At 42.2% G+C, this 19,598-nt stretch overlaps 1 protein-coding gene across 1 annotated transcript in view; it reads right to left on the reverse strand.

The window, feature by feature from the left end:
• Nucleotides 1–19,598, reverse strand: part of CD40LG (CD40 ligand) — a 228,914-nt gene that overhangs the window by 149,764 nt on the left and 59,552 nt on the right. The window contains exon 3 of the mRNA XM_069212448.1: nt 3,822–3,870. Within this exon, the coding sequence (XP_069068549.1) occupies nt 3,822–3,870 (49 nt within the window). The remainder of the gene's footprint in view (nt 1–3,821; nt 3,871–19,598) is intronic.

The following is a 19,598-nucleotide window of genomic DNA, read 5'->3' on the forward strand; positions in this document are numbered from 1 at the left end:
AGATCTATTTAACCCAGTATTTGGTTGCTCACCCTTAATTTATGCCATCACTTGAGGCAGGGTAGTAGTATGTATGTAAGCGTGAAGGTTGCAGTCCCTTGCAATCTCAGATTCCCTGTTTGAGATAGTGATCAGGGCATGAGTGATCATTTGTTTAGGGATAATGACGGGTCAGTGGATTGTGTTAGAATGCTGTGAGAGGCCTTTAGGGTAGTTGTAAGGCGATATGCATAAAACTGAAAACTAGGTCCTTGGAAAAGATAATATGAGATAGCAAGTGGTATGGGCCTTGAAGATGTCTCACAGAAGGAAGCATTATTACTCAGTAGAAAAAAACACACTGAGACCCTGGAAATGTTTAGGTGCTTGAACTACCGAGAATATATGCACAATATGCATTCTGAAGGAGACAAGACAGAGAAATTGTTAGTGAAGATTATTAGAACCAAGACACATAGGTCCCTGTGGTGCCACTGCTATGGCCCCATCCATCACACTCAAATTGCCATCAATGATCTCTGTAGGGATTATTATTACCAACTATATGTAGCTGGACCTATTGGTTATGGATGTAAGGTCCAATCTTTTCTGGAGAAAACCCAGTTGCTTTGACTCTAACCCGCACATAGGAAAATATTAAAAGCGTTGTTCATGGCAGTAGCAAACAAAGCTACCATATTCTCTATTTGAATGCTGCCCAAAACTCAGAACAGACGGCCTACCCACCAAACTGTATATTGCCTATGAAGAGTTACTGATGTCCTAACTCGGCACTTTTTAGGAACAGCCCTTGGAAGCCAGGAGTCTGTCTAAAACCATTAGAGAGCCATTGTTAGTAGCATTTCTGACGCTAGACATGGAGGCACGGGGTATGACCTCCTACGACTCTGAGTCTTTAACTAATACCAATAATAATCCTGAGTAAGATTTTGGCTATTCAAGTTCTTAGGGTGATAGCATCTCTACTACACCCAGATTAGTCAGGTTTTGTGCCTCAATGGAGTACAACATATAATCTTAGGCGGTTGCTATGCCTTATGGACAGCTTAGGAGATGCTGATTGAATACTTGCGGTCACAGCGATCGACATGAAAAAAGATTTAGAACCATTGGTTGGGGCTTCATTCATGGTACCTTGACATGGATACAATGTGGTGACTTTTTTGGGATGGCTGACATTATTGAACATGAATCCTAAGCAGCGAGACACTGAACAGGGGCCACCTCTGCTCTTCACACTTGGCATTGCAGATGCAGAGAAACTTGAGTTGTACGGAATCAGACTGTATTGCACACCTCATAAAGTGTCATTGTATGCTGACAATGTACTTTTATATCTCACTGACATAGATAGAAACTGGCAGCCATACTGTAGAGCAAAATCATGCTTGTTCTCCACCAAGGAGGTTGACAGATCGGACAAGGAAAGTCGGACATGGTGTGTCATGTGAACTCCTGACAAGTTTAAAATACCTGGTTGTTCAGTTATCAGACCCCGAGGGATGTTATGGATGGTCTGTCTCAGTGCTGTGCAGAGAAGCAGCATCATAGAACTGCCTCCTATCAGTAAACAGTAGGCTTTCATCGACCAAAATGATTGTAGTCACAAGAGTCTTGCACTACTTTTCCAACATACCTTTACTGCTTTCTTACGCATTTTTCAAGCAGCTGAACTCTCTGGTCACTGGGTGTGTATGGAGCACCTCTAACTGGAGGGTGGTCATAAAATCATGCAAACTTCAGCTGAGTGCAGTTCACTAAGAACAGTGTTTATTGCAAAGGCATTGGCAGGAGCTATGCCTGGGAGGACACCACCTTTAGAGGTAAGTGTGTGTGACAAGAGATTGTTGGTCTTTATATTTTAAGAAAGTTAAACTTGCATTGAAATTTTCTCCCAAAATTCTGCTAAGGATGATTGGCCTCCTGGGTGCTTTAAAGGGCACAGGGAGGACAGAGGAATAATAAGAAGTGAGTAGATGACCTGCATGAAAAACCGAGGCCTGGAATTCTCGTGAACTGTGATCATATTAAACTTGGAAAGGAAAGGCAGCTGGGTAAAAGGTTTATGAAAGCAGAATGTAAGAGGATTTTGAGATTTCTAATGATAGTCTTTCAGAATATTAGGTTCAAATTTACATAATTTAATTACTAACATCAGGAATACATTGACCCAAATATTCCCAACATATGTCATAGATGCAATGAGGCGGAAGCAGCGTTCTTCCACATGGCATGCTCCTGTTGTAAGCTAAAGTGCAGCATGAAGTTCTTCACAACAACACTCTCAGAGGTGACAGGCATGGCTCACCTTTTAACCGCATGCTTGTTGGGGGACATATAATGACTCAAAAGGATCAGGACTGAAAATAAATTTACTGATCTGTTACGATTACTGGCCGAACAACAGATATCAAGTTGATGGGAATCGGATGTGCCTCCAAGGGATATTAGCTGGACAGCAGAAATGGTAAAGTGAATTTAAGCAGTAAAGCAGAACTATTTGGCAACACTAAAAAGAAAATCAATGCACATTCCCATGGTATTCCTAAATATAATCTTAATTAAGGGTGCTCATACACTAACACACATCATTGCCATGACGTGCCTCTCGGAATTCTCCAAAGAAAACCAGTAACAGACAAAAAAAGAAAAATATAGCGGAGCACACCAATTGTTCTTAATATACAAATGTAAAGGGTCAGTAGTGACTCCTAAATTAGAAACAAGAATTCAAATATGTTCTCACAATAATATTTTACATTAGCAACCCTGGTGTAAGTTCTCTTACTCACATGTGCATATCAACTCCTTTACACATATGAAAAAACTTATGATTTATTAACAAAAAACACATAACATACAATACAAATCATAACCCATAACAAACCCAAACACTTGCCTATTAGGCCCATTAACTTCAAGTTTGCATTTTTGTATGTAGAATTTGTTATGATGTTTGTTATCGTCAATTGTTAGTGTGTTTCCAATGTATCAGTTTGTGATGGGTTATGATTTGTATTGTATGTTATGTGTTTTTTGTTCATAAATCATAAGTTTTTTCATATGTGTAAAGGAGTTGATATGCACATGTGAGTAAGAGAACTTACACCAGGGTTGCTAATGTAAAATATTATTGTGAGAACATATTTGAATTTAAACAGTGATAGCCGTGATCAGAAGGTTAAGTAGAATAGCAGTAGGAGATACTGCTACAGCGCAAACGTGGGACTTGTTCCTTATGCGATTCACCCGGTGGGATCAACTACCACCTTGAAAACTGGGTAGACAATAGCCGCTATGATAATATAGGAAGAAGGGATGATACGACACAACCAGAGGGAGGCTGATGGAGGGGGGTTGGTAGGATGCATTTGGGCAGAGAATGTGCCTTGTCTTCTAGATGACTGACAGTGAACTAGATGAGATGGCTTTAGAGTTGAAATATAATCATGGGATCAAGGGGAAAATCGTTAGATTACTTTAAGTGGTCTGTACACATGACATTTCACGGGGTGGTGCTACACAATAGGGGGACTGCAATGTGAAATAACTGAGTCGTACTTCTGTTTGTTATAAATATTCTGTAACAGAAAACAACGTAATGGCTCTATGAATCCACCCCCTACAGGTATGTTAAGTGGGTAACAAAAGCAAATAAGTATATATATATATATTTATGAAAATCATGGTTCTTAGCATTAGAAATCTTCTCCCTTTTGACATGAATGAGATGTGTCAAACACATGCAGGGCGGTGCTTATTATACCATCTAGAGTACATCATTATTAAATTAGCATTATTATTAAATTAAGCTAACATACCTTTCAACATTGAATGTTCTGCTGAATCTGTTGTCTTCACTGCAGTAACCTACAAAAAGGAAAATAGTTACTTCGTTTCCTATAGTGCACAATACTCAAGTTTCAAACACTTCCATTTTCTGCATTTCAGGCTTGATTTACGTAGTAACTCCTAGCTCCGTGGATGAGAGGTTTGCACCGAAGCATTGCACTTGCTTCTGCGCTCATAAAACTCTCTCGGTGCATGCAGGATTTACCAACGTGCTCTGGAATTCGTCAAAGGATTGTATCGTCAAAGGAAAAACCACGGCACATCACATCTTCCATGTTTCTTGTCTTTTATTTTTCTGTGATAAGTTAATAGATATCCGAACAAGTGGATGTTCGTGTTCTTGGATAAAGGATTGTATCGTGCTTCTCTACACTTGTGGTATCAACCTGTGTTCACTAACCTTCCGTGCAGGGTGCAAGGAATTCTGAGGAGAACATGCACGTTTAGAATGAGGAAATTTTAGACATTTTAAATATCTTCAATTCTATTGTTCCTTTTCACGGAAAACTCTTTGACATGAAATAGTTCACCTTCTTTCAGACATTTCAAAAGTGATAATGTTGGCACACTCTACAACACTTATTGCACTACTAAACCTAAATTCTTTATGTGGAAGTTTGGTAGTACAAAGATGTGTTGAAAATGCATCACAAATATGTGTGAATTATGGGAAGCCGGTCATGTCAAAATTACAGCTCCTCATATTGGGCACCTGCTGAAATGCATAGCGTGCTGCAAAATGAATATGACATACAACAGAATGAATGTACTGTGTGTCAAAATAATTATGATACCTGGCAGAGTGAATCTGAATTGAACCAAAACAAATATGAAACCTGGCAGAATGAATATGCTACTTAGTGATTAATATGAATAACACACACACCAAATTGAATAAGAAATATATTGAAAAATATATAAATCATACTGAAATTAATATGACCCTCACTGTAAACAATAAAGCAATCACTGAAACAAATACAATATTCACCAAAAAGAATGGGGCATTTCTTGAAATGATTGACTTATGCCAAGAGAAATATGACATACATTGAAATTAATATGGCAGATTGAAAATAATATAAAGTATTGAAATGAATATATTATATTCTGAAAAGAAAACAATGCACATTAAAACTAATACATTGTACATTGAAATGAACATTAAACATGTTGCAATCAATTTAAATTGTGTTGAAATCAATATTTCCGAGATGGAAATTAATATGAAACACACAGAAATGAATAGGAGATGATTGAAAATGAATATGGCTTGTGTTGAAATTAATGCAATCCCATTGAATTGAAGTTGACATGCCTTCAAATGAGTATGACCACAGCTGAAATTCACATGAGATTTGTTAAAATGAACATGGCACGCCTTGAAATTAATATGAAACACATTCAAATTATTCTGATACATATTCAAATTAATATGATATATGTTAAAATTGATAAGTTGCATCTTAAAATTAATGACAAGTGTTAATATAAATATATTACATCCATTGAAATAAACTTAACATTGATTGAAAAGAATATAACACATGTTAAAATGAATATGACATGAATTGAAATGAATATGACCTTCATTGAGATGAATTTGACATGTTTTAAAATTAATACGAGCAACTTTAAAATGATCATGACATTTACCACAATGAATATGGCTTGCTTTGAAAGTGATATGATATACATTGACATGATTATGATATATGTTGTAATGGATATGATTCAGGTTAAAATTAAGATGTGTTAATATGAATGAAGCATCCATTGAAAGAAATATGACACATGCTAAGATGAATATGACATGCATTGAAACAAATATGAGCTCCACCGAATTGAATTCAACATGTCTTAAACTGAATATGACCAATGCTGAAATTAAAATGAAACTTGTCAAAATGAATATGTTATGCTTTGAAATTGATATGATACACAGCAAAATACATATTGCATATATTGAAATTAATATGACCTATGTTGAAATGGATATACCTATGTTAAACTTATTATGACAGGTGTTAAGGTGAATATGACATCCATTGAAATGAATGACATTCATAGAAAGGAATATGACATATGTTAAGATGAATATGAGCCACTTTGAAATGAATATGACACCTGGTGAAATTAATATGGCCCACATCAAAAGTAATATGACATTCTGTAACATGAATATCACACTTTTTTAAATGAAACTGTGAGATAAATGTAGCATGCTTTGAAATGAATTAGGCAAATATTGAAATGAACACAAGCCATGTTTAAATGTATATAACTGCTGTTTAAATGAATATGGCTTGCTCTGAACTTATGTTGATTTGCTTTAAAATTAATATTACATATTGAAATCAATGTTACATATTCTCAAAGGGTCGCATTACGAGTTTGGCGGTTTGTGCACCACCATGGCGGCGGTGTGACCGCCATCTGCTTGGCAGTCAGACCAAAAAGGCCGACGGAGCCAGTGTTTCAGATGGAAACATTATAAGGTTGCCGACCACCAGCATGACCGTGGCAGTCCAACCACCACACCCCAGCAGGTGGAAACGGAAAGCATAAAGGAAGCAACTCATCTGCAGGCAGTGTTACATGACCTGTGCCGCCATGGAGCCCATCACACACACATCCTGCCTCAGGTGCTGCTCATCGATGGACCCACACAGCACCCACATTGCAACACAATGGAAGGTCAATGGGATGCACAATAGATTGTGAAACAAATATCCAAAGCTCACAATGCAAACAATACCTGCATAATAGTGATGGCTACATCAGAAGCATTCATGGACACATTTCACTTTGCACATGCCCCTAAAGCAGCATTTGCATAGGAACTGACCCTTCATGCATCTCAGGGACAAACAATATTTGAGCCAAGTGATATGCCTAGCTGCCAAATGTGTAAGCGCAAGTCAAGAAAGCACATACAACGGCAACAGCATGGTCCAGACATCTAGATGATGTGGCTGTAAGGTACAAACATCAAAGTGGACACATGGTCAGTCAAATCCAAAGGAAGCTACCTCAATTTAACACCATTTATGTGTGGACAAACAAAACTCTAGCTCCCGCACATGAGACAAAAGTACAATCTATATCAGGGTACAAATCTACACCATACATGCTGACATTGGCCAACACAAGATGAAATGCGTACCCTAGCAAGCATAACACAATGCAATGACAACCCAATTGGATCAACACCCACATATCCATACAGTGAACACCTACCCTTGTCTTGGGTGATCAACACTTCCCACAAAGTCAGATATTGAAAATCAACAGCAAATGTGGTGGATGTGTCTGTGGGTGTTGTGGTGGTGTCTGGGGGTATGGTGACTGAGGTGTGTGGGGCTGTGGGTTGTGAGCTGTTGTAGGACGCTGGACTGGCTTGTAGTGGGTACCATAGGTACTTACACCTTATACCAGGTCCAGTTATCCCTTATTAGTGAAATGTATTAGTGTTCTAGCAGCTTAGGCTGATAGTGGTAGCTGTGGCAGAGCAGCTTAGGCTGAACTAGGAGAGATGCAAAGCTCCTGCAATACCACTTATAGTTACACAGTACTTATACACAATAAAAGACAATACTCAGTGTTACCAAAAATAAAGGTACTTTATTTTAGTGACACAAGGCCAAAATTATCTTAGAGGCAATACTCCTTCTGGAGGTATGCATTATGCACAATATATACACTAGACACTAAAATCAGGTAAGTAAATAGTCATAGGATAGTGCAAACAATAGAAAATACCATAGGATGCAATAGGAATAAATAGGCCTTGGAGCAACACAAACCATATACTAAGAAAGTGGAATGCAAATCATTAATTCCTCCCTAGGCAAGTGTAGTGTGTAGAGGGGCGCTGGGAGTGTAAGAAAACCACAAAGGTTGGTAAAATACCCCATCCCAGAGCCCAGGAAAGTAGGAGTAAAGTACTGCAAGTTTCCCCAGGACACACTAAAAGTTGTGAATAGAGTAATTGCAAGAACCAAACAAGACTGCAAGCAACAAATGGTGGATTCCTGGACCTGAAGACCTGTAAAGAGAGGAGACCAAGTCAAGAAGTCGCAGAAGATTCCAGGAAGGACAGGAGCCCCTTCCAACCTAGAAGATGGTGCAAAAGAGGTTTCTCAGGTTGGAAGAAATCTGCAGGCGAGCACCAAAGAAGATGGCTGTGGGTTCTTGCATTATGCAAAGGATGTCCTACGTGGAGATGTTGGATGCAGGTGAGTTGTTGCGCTGGATTAGTCCAACAAGTCTTGGTTCAAGCAATGTCGCGGATTGTGTCAACATCGAGCTGCCTGGACCCAGGAGGTACCTGGGGGCCTCAACTCAGACTGAGGAGGCAGAGGGGGCTCCCAACACTGCTGGGAACCCACAGATGACCAGGCAGCACCCACAGAGGTCCCAGGACATGGGGACAAAGAAGGTGCAAATTCCGGTTGCCAGGTCCCACGCCGCCGGAGAACAACTCAGTGAGTTGAGCATCGCAGGATAGAGTGCTGGGGACCCGGGCCAGGCTGTGCATGAAAGATTCTTGCAAATAGTGCACAGAGGCCTCAGGAGGCGAAGATGACGTGGTGCACAGGGGTACTGTCGCAAACGGGGAAGGCAAGCTCTTACCTCCTCCAAATTTGGACAACTGGACCTTAGGACATCCTGTGTCGAAGGGGTCCACCACCTGTGTTCCAAGGAGCACGCTCGTTATCAGGAGAGGAGTCCCAGAGAACCGGTTGTCGTCTTAGAAGGTGCCTGCGGGAGCAGAGAAGTGACTCTGTCACTCCACTGGAGATTTCTTCGCCTCATCTTGGACATCCCCTGCCACTGCCACATCACAGACCATCTGAGAAACCTGCACTGGCTCCCAGTCAACAAAAGAATCACCTTCAAACTCCTCACCCACATACAAAGCACTGCACAACATCGGACCAGAATACCTCAACAGACGGCTTTCTTTCTACACCCCGACCTGGCATCTCCGCTCCACCGACCTCGCCCTCGCAACCGTCCCACGCATCCACAGAACTACAACCAGCGGTAGATCATTCTTGCATCTCGCCACCAAAACATGGAACACTCTTTCCACCCACCTGCGCCAGACCAAAGACCTCTTTACCTTCAGGAAACGTCTCAAGACCTGGCTGTTTGAGCAGTAGGAACCTCCCCTTCCCCCGTCCTCAGTGCCTGAGACCCTCACGGGTGAGTAGTGCGCTTTACAAATTCCTGATTGATTGAGTGATTGATTATTGACATGTCACTATGAATGTCTTTCAGGAAAGCATTTGTCTGAAGTTGGCTTACCAACCCCTGGATGGCATTCACAATGGCAGTCTGCCCCACAGAAGGCTATTGACCTCCTGATACTCCTCTCACTCAGGAGGTCAATAGCCTTCTCACTCAGGGCAGCAGGAGTAACAGGTGCTGGTACTGTGGTACCTAGGGCAAAGGAGACGCCCACCCTCTTAGGTGAGTGGGCATGTCCAACTGGGTGGGGAGCAAAGAGGAAGGGTGGTGCTAGTACTGGGGGTGGCGGACAAGGATGGTACAGGTACAGTTCCTAATGGGTCCTCCACCACTAGGGAGTGGCCACTGGAGGTAGAATCTAAAGATGACAAGGTTGATCCTGTGTCCTTGGTGGCACTCCCCTCACCTTCTGGGCCACTGGATCCCTCCTTGTCGGTGGTGTCATGACTGGAGGTACCGTGTCCAGATGCTTCCCCACTTGGTTTCGCCCTGTCTCCTTCACATGCCTGGGATGATGCTCCAAATACAAATGGGAAAAGGGTCTCCACGTGTACCTGATGACACCTGAACAAAAGCTGTGATTTACAAACAGTACCATGATGTCAAATAGGCCCTAGCAACAAACTACTTCACGATGGCCCCTACATGAATCATACATATGCATGTATGTCATATGAACTGTCAACAGTTGCCCACAGGAAAATCAGGTCTCAGATCTCCAATTGCATGGGTGAAGTTGTGCAATCATAATAACCACTGAACAAGTAGAACACCATATTTCAATGCTTTGCCTCATGGAGCATACCTATTACCTGTTGTCATACAATAGTAGGCCAATGCCAAGTTCATTCCAACAGATCTCACGCAAGGTCATGCAGACATCTATTTGTCACATACGCAAGAACACAACAATAAGAAATGATGCTCCAAATCCTGCCATGTTGCTGACAGCAGTACAGTATCCTGAAGAAGGTGACATGGAAATAGTCACGTCACACTGGAAACATGTCAACAATGCACACTTTACCATGTGTAAATTGTACTAATTGAGTCATGGAGGTAGTACTAATGTTGCTCAGATATACCACATATTTGGCATGGAAATGTACACTGTAGTCAAAATGTACAAATTGACAGGGAGGTATGTTGCTAAAATACATAACACAATGAAACAGCTAGCCCCAGGACAATCACCACTACTATATGGCACCCCTTACAATGACAAACTCTGCACCAGTAGAAGCCATTAGTTCTTTGTATATTGGAGAGGCCCAGGGATTTACAAGCACTTGTAGAAGGCCCTGGACATGTTGCCCAATGGGAAGCTACATCACTGTCTCCATTTTGGTCCTGCAAACCTAGATGTCTGTGGATGAATGGTTCTACCCAACCACATGTGATTCCAACAAAACTACATGTCACTCCATGATCTGTGCCAACAGTCAGGCAACACATCTTTCCCATTTCACATGTGCAGAACACTTTGCCACTTGATGCCACGTCAATGACATGGAAATGGACATGGTGTGTAAAAACTCTAGGCCTACATGTCATATCTCTCATTGCTACTGAGAGATTGTGTGAGCCAACAATCAATGGTGACACACTCTTGTCTGTGGCACCACATAAAATGTAGCCTCATTGCATATGTCCAAGTCCAAAGACAGGTTGGCATGCAACTATATGTGAGGGAATACAGAAATCTTCCTGTGAACACAGGTAGATGAAGCATGAAACAGCAGTGTACACATTTTGTTAAAAGAGAATGGGACACATGCTAACATGTCAGCACAAGGAAGTTTGGCAACAATGATGGGCCATAAATCATGTCAATGGACATTCCCCACTTACCAAGGGAAAGTTTTGATCTGTAGCTGCACTCAAAGAACAATGCATGCTCTGTCACATGTGTGATGCCACCTTCACATGTTAGACAGTAGTGAGGCACCAGCACTCATCAGACACTGAAAACAAGTGGCCTCTTGGGAGCAGATGTCAATTTACTCACTTGACCAGAGACATGGATGAGGACAGTGATCCATCACTTCTTTTTCTTTGGACTGTAACACTGAGGAGTAGTGGTCTGTTGCGTGGAATTTAAACCCACCCAATTGTTTTGTGGATTGTACTCAGTTGTGTCCTAGGTCCCTGGGCTACTAGGCAAGGCACATCAATATGCACCAAATTACTTATCTACACAAACATTTATTCATCTTGTGTGTCACACATGTTCCATCCCCAGTCATCAAAAGTAGATGTCAGAACCATTACTTGGCTGTGTGACAGGCAGTAATATGTCTTGTACTCAGTGTGGCTGCTGTGCTCCCTGCAAGTGCCCATCAAGGTCTTGGTATGTTACTACAAGAATGCAGGCCCCTAGGGGGGTCATGCTTCGAGGTGTGCCCACCCACGTTGGGAGGACAACCCTCTCTTTATCTCTGAGATCTTCTGGCCCAGCACCTCAGGTCCTTCCACCTCTTGCAACAGTGGGCACTTTGCCGGCTATGGACCCCCAGGGTCTGCACCTCCTAGGTGATGGCTCTCCAAATCTCCTTCTTTTGATGGGTGTTTACCTATATGGATGCAAGAGACAAATCAAGTGATTACAAACACAGGGTTTTGCTCAAATGATTGTGTCACACACGTCAGAAACACCTAGCATAAAATGGGCAATTTGTCAACACACCACAAGTGTGAAGCACATGCCAATAAGTACAGGGACATGAGTACACAGTACCCTGCACAAGGCCTGCAATGACTAAGCAAGCCTAATGACATCAGGTATTTGATGCTCCAGCAACATGTACTGTGATGTGAGCCACAATGAAATACCACACAGCAATGTGGTTTCTGAAGGGTAAACTCGTTAGGCCTGACTGACAAACACATTTACACTCTGCAACACTGACTCAATGCATACAGTTTCTACAGGCAACTATCATAGTACAGACTTCACCCTCACACTTAAGTGACAACGAAAGGGCTGGCATGGTGGGCACGGAAAGTATCTTCCCTGTGCTTGTGTGGACATGTGGTCTACCAAATGCAGACTCATGTCACTTCAGAGTAGGTTTCGGTGGTATGTACCTGTACCACAAAACACTCCTTTAAACATATGTTTCTAACCTACAAAGATAACAACTCAGCGAGTTGAGCATCACAGTATGGAGTGCTGGGGACATGGGCCATGCTGTGCAAAAAAAATGTTTGCAAATAGTGCACAGAGGCCTCAGGAGGAGAAGAAGACACAGTACATAGGGGTACCACCACTTTCAGAGAAGGTAAGGTCCTACCTCCTCCAAATTGCGTCAGCAGTACCTCAGGACAGCCTATGTCAATGGGGTCCACCCTCTGTGTCCTTAGGAGCACGCTCGTCGCTGTGAGAGGGGTCCAAGGGTACCGGTCGTTGTCTTGGAAGGTGCCTGCGTGAGCAGGGGAGTGACTCTGTCATCCCATGGGAGAGTTCTTCGGTCCTTCTGGTGCAGGATGAAGACAGGAAGTCCCCAGAGCATGCACACCGTGGAAACTGTTGCAGTTGCTGGCCAGAGCTGAAGTTGCAGAAGAAAAGTATCCCTTGCGGTTCCTGGAGCAGGCTGCGGTTGATCCGAGGTCAGAGGGTGAAGAAGTAGTTGCAGAGGATTGCTGAAGAAAACTTGCAAGCAGAATCTGAAGAGAACCCACAGGAGAGACCATAAATATCCCTGAGAGGGGGATTGGCTACCTCATCAGGTAAGGACCTATTAGGTGGGGTCTCTAACGTCACCTGCTGGCACTGGCTACTCAGAGCCCTCCAGAGTGCCCCCACACCTTGCAAAGCAATATGGCTGAAGTCTGGGACACACTGGAGGAGCTCTGGGCACCACCAGTGGGGTGGTGATGGACAGGGGAGCGGTCACTCCCCTTTCCTTTGTCCACTTTCACGCCAGAGCAGGGGACACGTAGTCCCTGAACTGGCATAGACTGGTTTATTCAAGGAGGGCACCATCTGTGCCCTTCAAAGCATTTCCAGAGGCTGGGGAGACTACCCCTCCCCAGCCTTTAACACCTGTGTCCAAAGAAGGAGGGTGTAACACCATGCTCTCAGAGGAAATGCTTTGTTCTGCCTTCTTGGACTGAGCTGCTCAGACCCCAGGAGGGCAGAACCCTGTCTGTGAGGTGGCAGCAGCTGTAGCTGCAGTGCAAGCCTCAGAGAGCTGGTTTGGCAGTACTGGGTGTCCATGCTGAAACCCCAAGGATGCATGAAATTGGCTCCCCAATACCAGATTTGGAATGGGGGACAATTCTTAGACATGTTACATGGCCATATTCGGAGTTACCATTGTGAAGCTACATATGGGTATTGACCTATATGTAGTGCAGGCGTGTAATGGTGTCCCCGCAGGAAATGGCCCTGAACTATGTGGGGCACCTTTGATAGTGCAAGGGTTCCCTCACACTTAGTAACTTTGCACCTAACCTTCAGCCAGTGAAGGTTAGACATATAGGTGACTTATAAGTTACTTAAGTGCAGTGAAAATGGCTGTGAAATAGTGTGTGCACTATTTCACGTAGGCTGCAATGGTAGGCCTGTGCAAGGGTTTGTCTGAGCTCCCTATGGGTGGCAAAAGAAATGCTGCAGCCCATATGGATCTCCTGGAACCCCAATGCCCTGGGTACCGAGGTACCATATACTACGGACTTATAGGGGGGATCCAGTGTGCCAATTGAAATTGGTAAATGAAGTCACTAGCCCTCAGTGACAAATTTAAAAGCAGAGAGAGCATAAGCACTGAGGTTCTGATTAGCAGAGCCTCAGTGACACAGTCAAGCACTATACAGACACACACATTAGACCATAAACTATGAGCACTGGGGTCCTAACCAGCAGGATCCCAGTGAGAGAGGCAAAAATATACTGACATACAGGTAAAAATGAGGGTAACATGCCAAGGAAGATGGTACTTTCCTACAGCAGTATTTCATTATCAGGACACGTAAAATACCCTTGTAAATGACCTACCTTTTAAATACACTGCACCCTGCCCATGGGGCTGCCTTGGGCCTACTTTAGGGGTATCTTACATATAGTAAAAGGGAAGGTTTGGGCCTGGCAAGTGGGTGCACTTGCAGGTTGAAATGGCAGTTTACAACTGCACACAGACACTGCAGTAGCACGTCTGAAACATGTTTACAGGGCTACTCGTGGGTGGCACAATCAGTGCTGCAGGCCCAATATTAGCATTTGATTTACAGGTCCTGGGCACACATGTTGCACTATACTAGGGACTTACTGGTAAAACAAATATGCCAATCATGGATAAGCCAATCATCAGGTCAATTTAGACAGAGAGCACTTGCACTTTAGCACTGGTCAGCAGTGGTAATGGGCTCGGGGTCCGAAAGACGGCAAAAACTAAATGAGCACATAGTCGAAAACATATATTTATTTTAGTTAATTAATTTGTGTTCATATCATATCCTTTCGGAATATGTAATATTAATTACAATATGTATTGTTAATTTTAAAGCAAATCAACATTGATTCAAGGCAAGCCATATTTAAACAGTGAGCATTTTAATTTACACATGGCTTGTGTTAATTTCAATATGTGCTTTATTAATTTCAAAGCATGCTATATTTATCTATTTATCTCATATAGTTTCATATCCATTTTAATAAGTGTAATATTCATTTTAATGAATGTCATTAATTTTGATATGGGTCATATCAACTTCATCAGATGTCATATTAATTTGAAAACGGTACATATAAATCTTAACATGTGTCATTTTGCTTTATATGAATGGTATATTTGTGTCAGTGGATGTCATATTCATCTTAACACCTGACATTATAATTTTAACATGGGTCATATCCATTTCAACATAGGTCAAATTCATTTCAATATATATAATATTCATGTCGATGTGTATCATATTGATTTCAAAGCATAACATTAATTTTGACAAGTTTCATTTTAATGTCAGCATTGGTCATATTCAGTTTAAGGCATGTTGAATTATTTTCAAAAGGGCTCATATTCATTTCATGTCATATTCATCTTAGCATGTGTCATATTCCTTTCAATAGATGTCTCATTCATATTAACGCATGATATTGATTTTAACATGACTCATACCAATTGCAACACATATCATAATCATGTCAATGTGTGTCATATTACATTCAATGCAAACCATATTCACTTTTTTATAAATGTAATGTTCATTGCACATTATATTCCTTTTAGAATAATGCATTTTCATTTCAGTACCTTATATCCATTCCAAGCTGTCATATTCATTCCAATGTGTGTCATATTCCTCTTGGCATATGTCAGTAATTTCAAGAAATGTTGCATTCTTTTTGACAAATATTGTATGTGTTTCAGTGATTGCTTTATTATTTACAGTGAGGGCCATATTTATTTCAGTATGATTGATATATATTTCAGTATATCTCTTATTGAATTCTGAGTGTGAGTTATTCATGATAATCACTAAGTAGCATATTCACTTTGCCTGGTTTCATATTTGTTTTGGTTCAAGTAAGATTCACTCTGCCAGGTATCATATTTATTTTGACACATAGTACATTCATTCTGGTGTATGTCATATTCATTTTGCAACAGGCTATGCATTCTAGGAGGTGTCCTATATAGGGAGCTGTAATTTTGACATGAACGGCTTCCCATAGTGAATGCATACAAAGTAATAACTATTTGGATGTTTTACCCAATTTCATTGTTTTTCTGGCTACATGACTCACTCCCGAGAACAGCAAACTCTATGTACCTCAGTGTCACTCTTAATTGTGCCAGTTCTGCGTACCTTTGCACACTACCGTAACATTTGCACTTATTGCTGATACCTCCTGCTGCAAAGCTAGTTTTGTGAAACAGCAATGAGTTTCATGTTTTCCATTAGTATTTTAGAAAACAACATTCACAAACTAAACTAGAAGTGCAGACAACTTATGTTATTTAGAGCTCTGTAAAGTTAATAGCGAGTGACAAAAATACATTTTTCAGACTATCCAACTTACCATTTACAGTCGAAGTGGGGCTGGCTATTAATAAGAAGTCCTCAGGTCTGTCAGATGCTGGAAACATCAACGATTCAGACAGACCAGAATTTTTAAAGTGCACTTTTTATATTTTAAAAACCTTGTATGTTTTATAGTACTGAACATATAATAAACAAGCGGAAATTATCTTTACGCCAAACTGAGCAATGAAACTCACTGGATCTCAGGGTATGGCTTAACTACAGGTCTCGTTAAGACACTCATTGACAGGCTGCAAAGATTACAAAATCAAGCAGTCAAATTATTCCTATATCTCTACAAGCATGACCACATTAGACCAGTCCAAGACCCTCCACTGGTGCCTGGTGGACAATAGGATCAAGTACAAGGTCCTCTGTACCTCTGGTACATAGCCGTCAATAGCAACAGGCCAGAATACCTACAGAAACTGGCTTCCACAACTGCACCAGCTAGGAACAAGCACCAGCACATTCAATCAACCAGGGCCACAACAAGCTGGAAGAATGAGGAAGCTGGCCAGCATATCCAGTGCCAAACCGTTGAAAACCAAACAAGTACCCAACTTTTAATGCTTGTCCTTTGAAGTAAAAAAAAAAAAACTTTATGAACCCTAGTCCTCCAAGTTATCTAATCTGCTGGTGTCAATCTACTATTTATTAATCAATTAATAATTAATGGGACTCATAACAGAAAATCAAGTCACACCTCAAACAATATCTTCCTTGGGACTTTAGCGTTTACTGGAGAGACATGATGAACACAGACATCACCCAGCATCTTTTTCTCTGTCCAAACATTACTCCAAACAAGTTTGCTCAACTGCCACACAACCAAGGATCAATCCTTGAACTTTTAATTCCAAACAAAGGCATAATTGAAAGTGATAGCTGTAGGATGGTTATCTCTGCTACCTGGTACCCTTTACACTCCTGTGCACATTTCCTATACAGGGCCAAGCAAAGAAACTAAAGCTTGGATCTGAGAACTTATTGGCATCAATCTAAGAGTCATGGAAAACAGGTCCTTGTAGAAGAACGGCTCAGTGGTTAAGGAGTTGGTCTTGATCATAATAACAAATTCATGAGAGGAGTTCTGATGAACTTTCCCTCCAAAATTAAAAAAGTTTTCATAAAGTTTCTTGAAGGAATTACATGAAGATTTTCTTCATCATCCACCTGCACAGAAAGTGACATCACTGCATTTTCCATCACCTCTCTGTACAGCAAGTGTCATCTTTGGTTTCCCCCTAAAACCGTCTTTAAAAGTAGACGCTAAGCAAGAGGACTTAATTTCGGTTAGCCATCAATTACACCCAGATGTAGGCAACCTAGACACTTGCATAGCATTCACACAATACATTGACCCACCTCCATACACACCCCACTATCTACCACATACCCTCATTCTGAAGAATACACATTCTAACTCACATTCATTAATGCTCACTCTGCAGTACAGTGTGCACCACAGACAACAGACCTCATCACCTATCACAAATTTGATGCCCTCCTTATCATAGAAACATTGTTCACACCCCATATAGTTGCACATCCTAAATTATCTTCTTCCCACAGAGTACAGCATACATTGTGTGGTCAATACACATAATGGAGGGTGCCTCACTGTCATCAATATATCATCCTGGCCTTACACACCAGGCAAGCAAGTAACACTCAACCGCATGGAGCTGCAAATACGCTAGTTCCATCTCTCTTCAACTCAGATAGCCACCTTCCATCTGATTTAGAGACCACCTAGGCAGAACAAGGTCTTCATTAATGAATTCTCAGATTCAATCCCCAACTCATTCATCTGGCATGCCCACACAACCCTCTTGGTTGACTTTAACATATCAGGCAATGCAGGCTAAAAAGAAAACAAAAAAGACTTTCTTCAAACTTATCAATACACTTAGGGCCTCATTATGACCCTCCGCCGCCCGCCAGGATGTCGCCCTCCAAAATACCGCGCCGCGGTCAAAAGACCGCGGCGGGTATTACAAGTTTTCCCCTGGGCTGGCGGGCAGTTGCTGAAAAACCGCCCGCCAGCCCAGGGGAAAATGACCTTCCCACGAGGATGCCGGCTCGTAATCGAGCCGGCGGAGTGGGAAGGTGCGACGGGTGCAGTGGCACCCGTCGCGTATTTCAGTGTCTGCAATGCAGACACTGAAATACTTTGCGGGGCCCTCTTACGGGGGCCCCTGCCGTGCCCATGCCATTGGCATGGGCACGGCAGGGGCCCCCAGGGGCCCCGCGACCCCCCCTACCGCCATCCTGTTCATGGCGGCTTTCCCGCCATGAACAGGATGGCGGTAGGGGGGGTCAGAATCCTCATGGCTGCGGAGCGCGCTCCGCAGCCATGGAGGATTCACACGAGCAGCGGAAAGTCAGCGGGAGACCGCTGACTTTCCGCTTCTGAACCGCCGCGGTCAGAATGCTCGTTGAAGCACCGCCAGCCTGTTGGCGGTGCTCCCGTGGTCGGTGGCCCTGGCGGCCACCGGCCGCCAGGGTCAGAATGACCCTCTTAATGTTGTACAGTATGTGAAAGAACCAACAGATTCCAAAGGTCACATCCCCGATCTTTCTTGTCTTCTCATCATCACCAATAATACAGTGCAAACCACCAATAACCTTGGACTGGACTGAGCACTTTGCCATCCCTTTCGCTCTGCTCAGTGTACTACCAACAAACCAAGGTCAACACAAAACAAAAGACTAAACCTTCAGGTCCTTCAAAGACTTCTCCATAGACAACCAAATGTTTTAAAAACAAAAATATTTTTATTGGTTTTCAGCTACTATAAAAATAAACCAACACACATTGATAATATGCAGCTGGTATAAATCGTCATAACAATCAATAATCTGAAGTGTGAAGCTGTTGAGGTACATAAGTGGTGGGTGCAGTGGCATCATTGAGCAAGTCAATGTTTTATTCACTTGTAATGTTTGAATCATCCGTTCCCTCTACTTCTCCTCTATGGCCTCACCAAGAGCACCACAACGTTTCCTATTTTCTGGGACACTTCCTACTTAGGTGGATCATTTTTTCTGCCAACAATAAACAATCCATTTCTCGTTGCCATTCCAGTAAGGTTGGTGGCTTGTCCGGCCACCAATTCCATGCTATATTTCGCTTAGCGACTCCAGACAACTGAATGCTTGAACTCATCTGTCACCTCATCAACTCTACTTCTGCTGCCAACCCTCTTTAAAGTTTTGTGAATCCCCACGCTTGAATTACAACGCACAAGTGCAAGCCAAAGCCTTCAGCACCCTAGTATTCTAAATCTAGAATGTGAGATCTTGTTCACAATTAACAATCCATCCTCAGACAATAAAGAAAATGGAAGCAAAATAGAACCTCTAAGAACCTCTAGATACTGAAGACCCTCCAAGCAAGACACAGACAGCTCACCACATCAGCCAATGTTAATGACTATACCATCTCAATCATTGCAGCC

This window comes from Pleurodeles waltl, chromosome 2_1, assembly GCF_031143425.1.
Source record: "Pleurodeles waltl isolate 20211129_DDA chromosome 2_1, aPleWal1.hap1.20221129, whole genome shotgun sequence".
Classification (NCBI taxonomy): Eukaryota; Metazoa; Chordata; class Amphibia; order Caudata; family Salamandridae; genus Pleurodeles; species Pleurodeles waltl.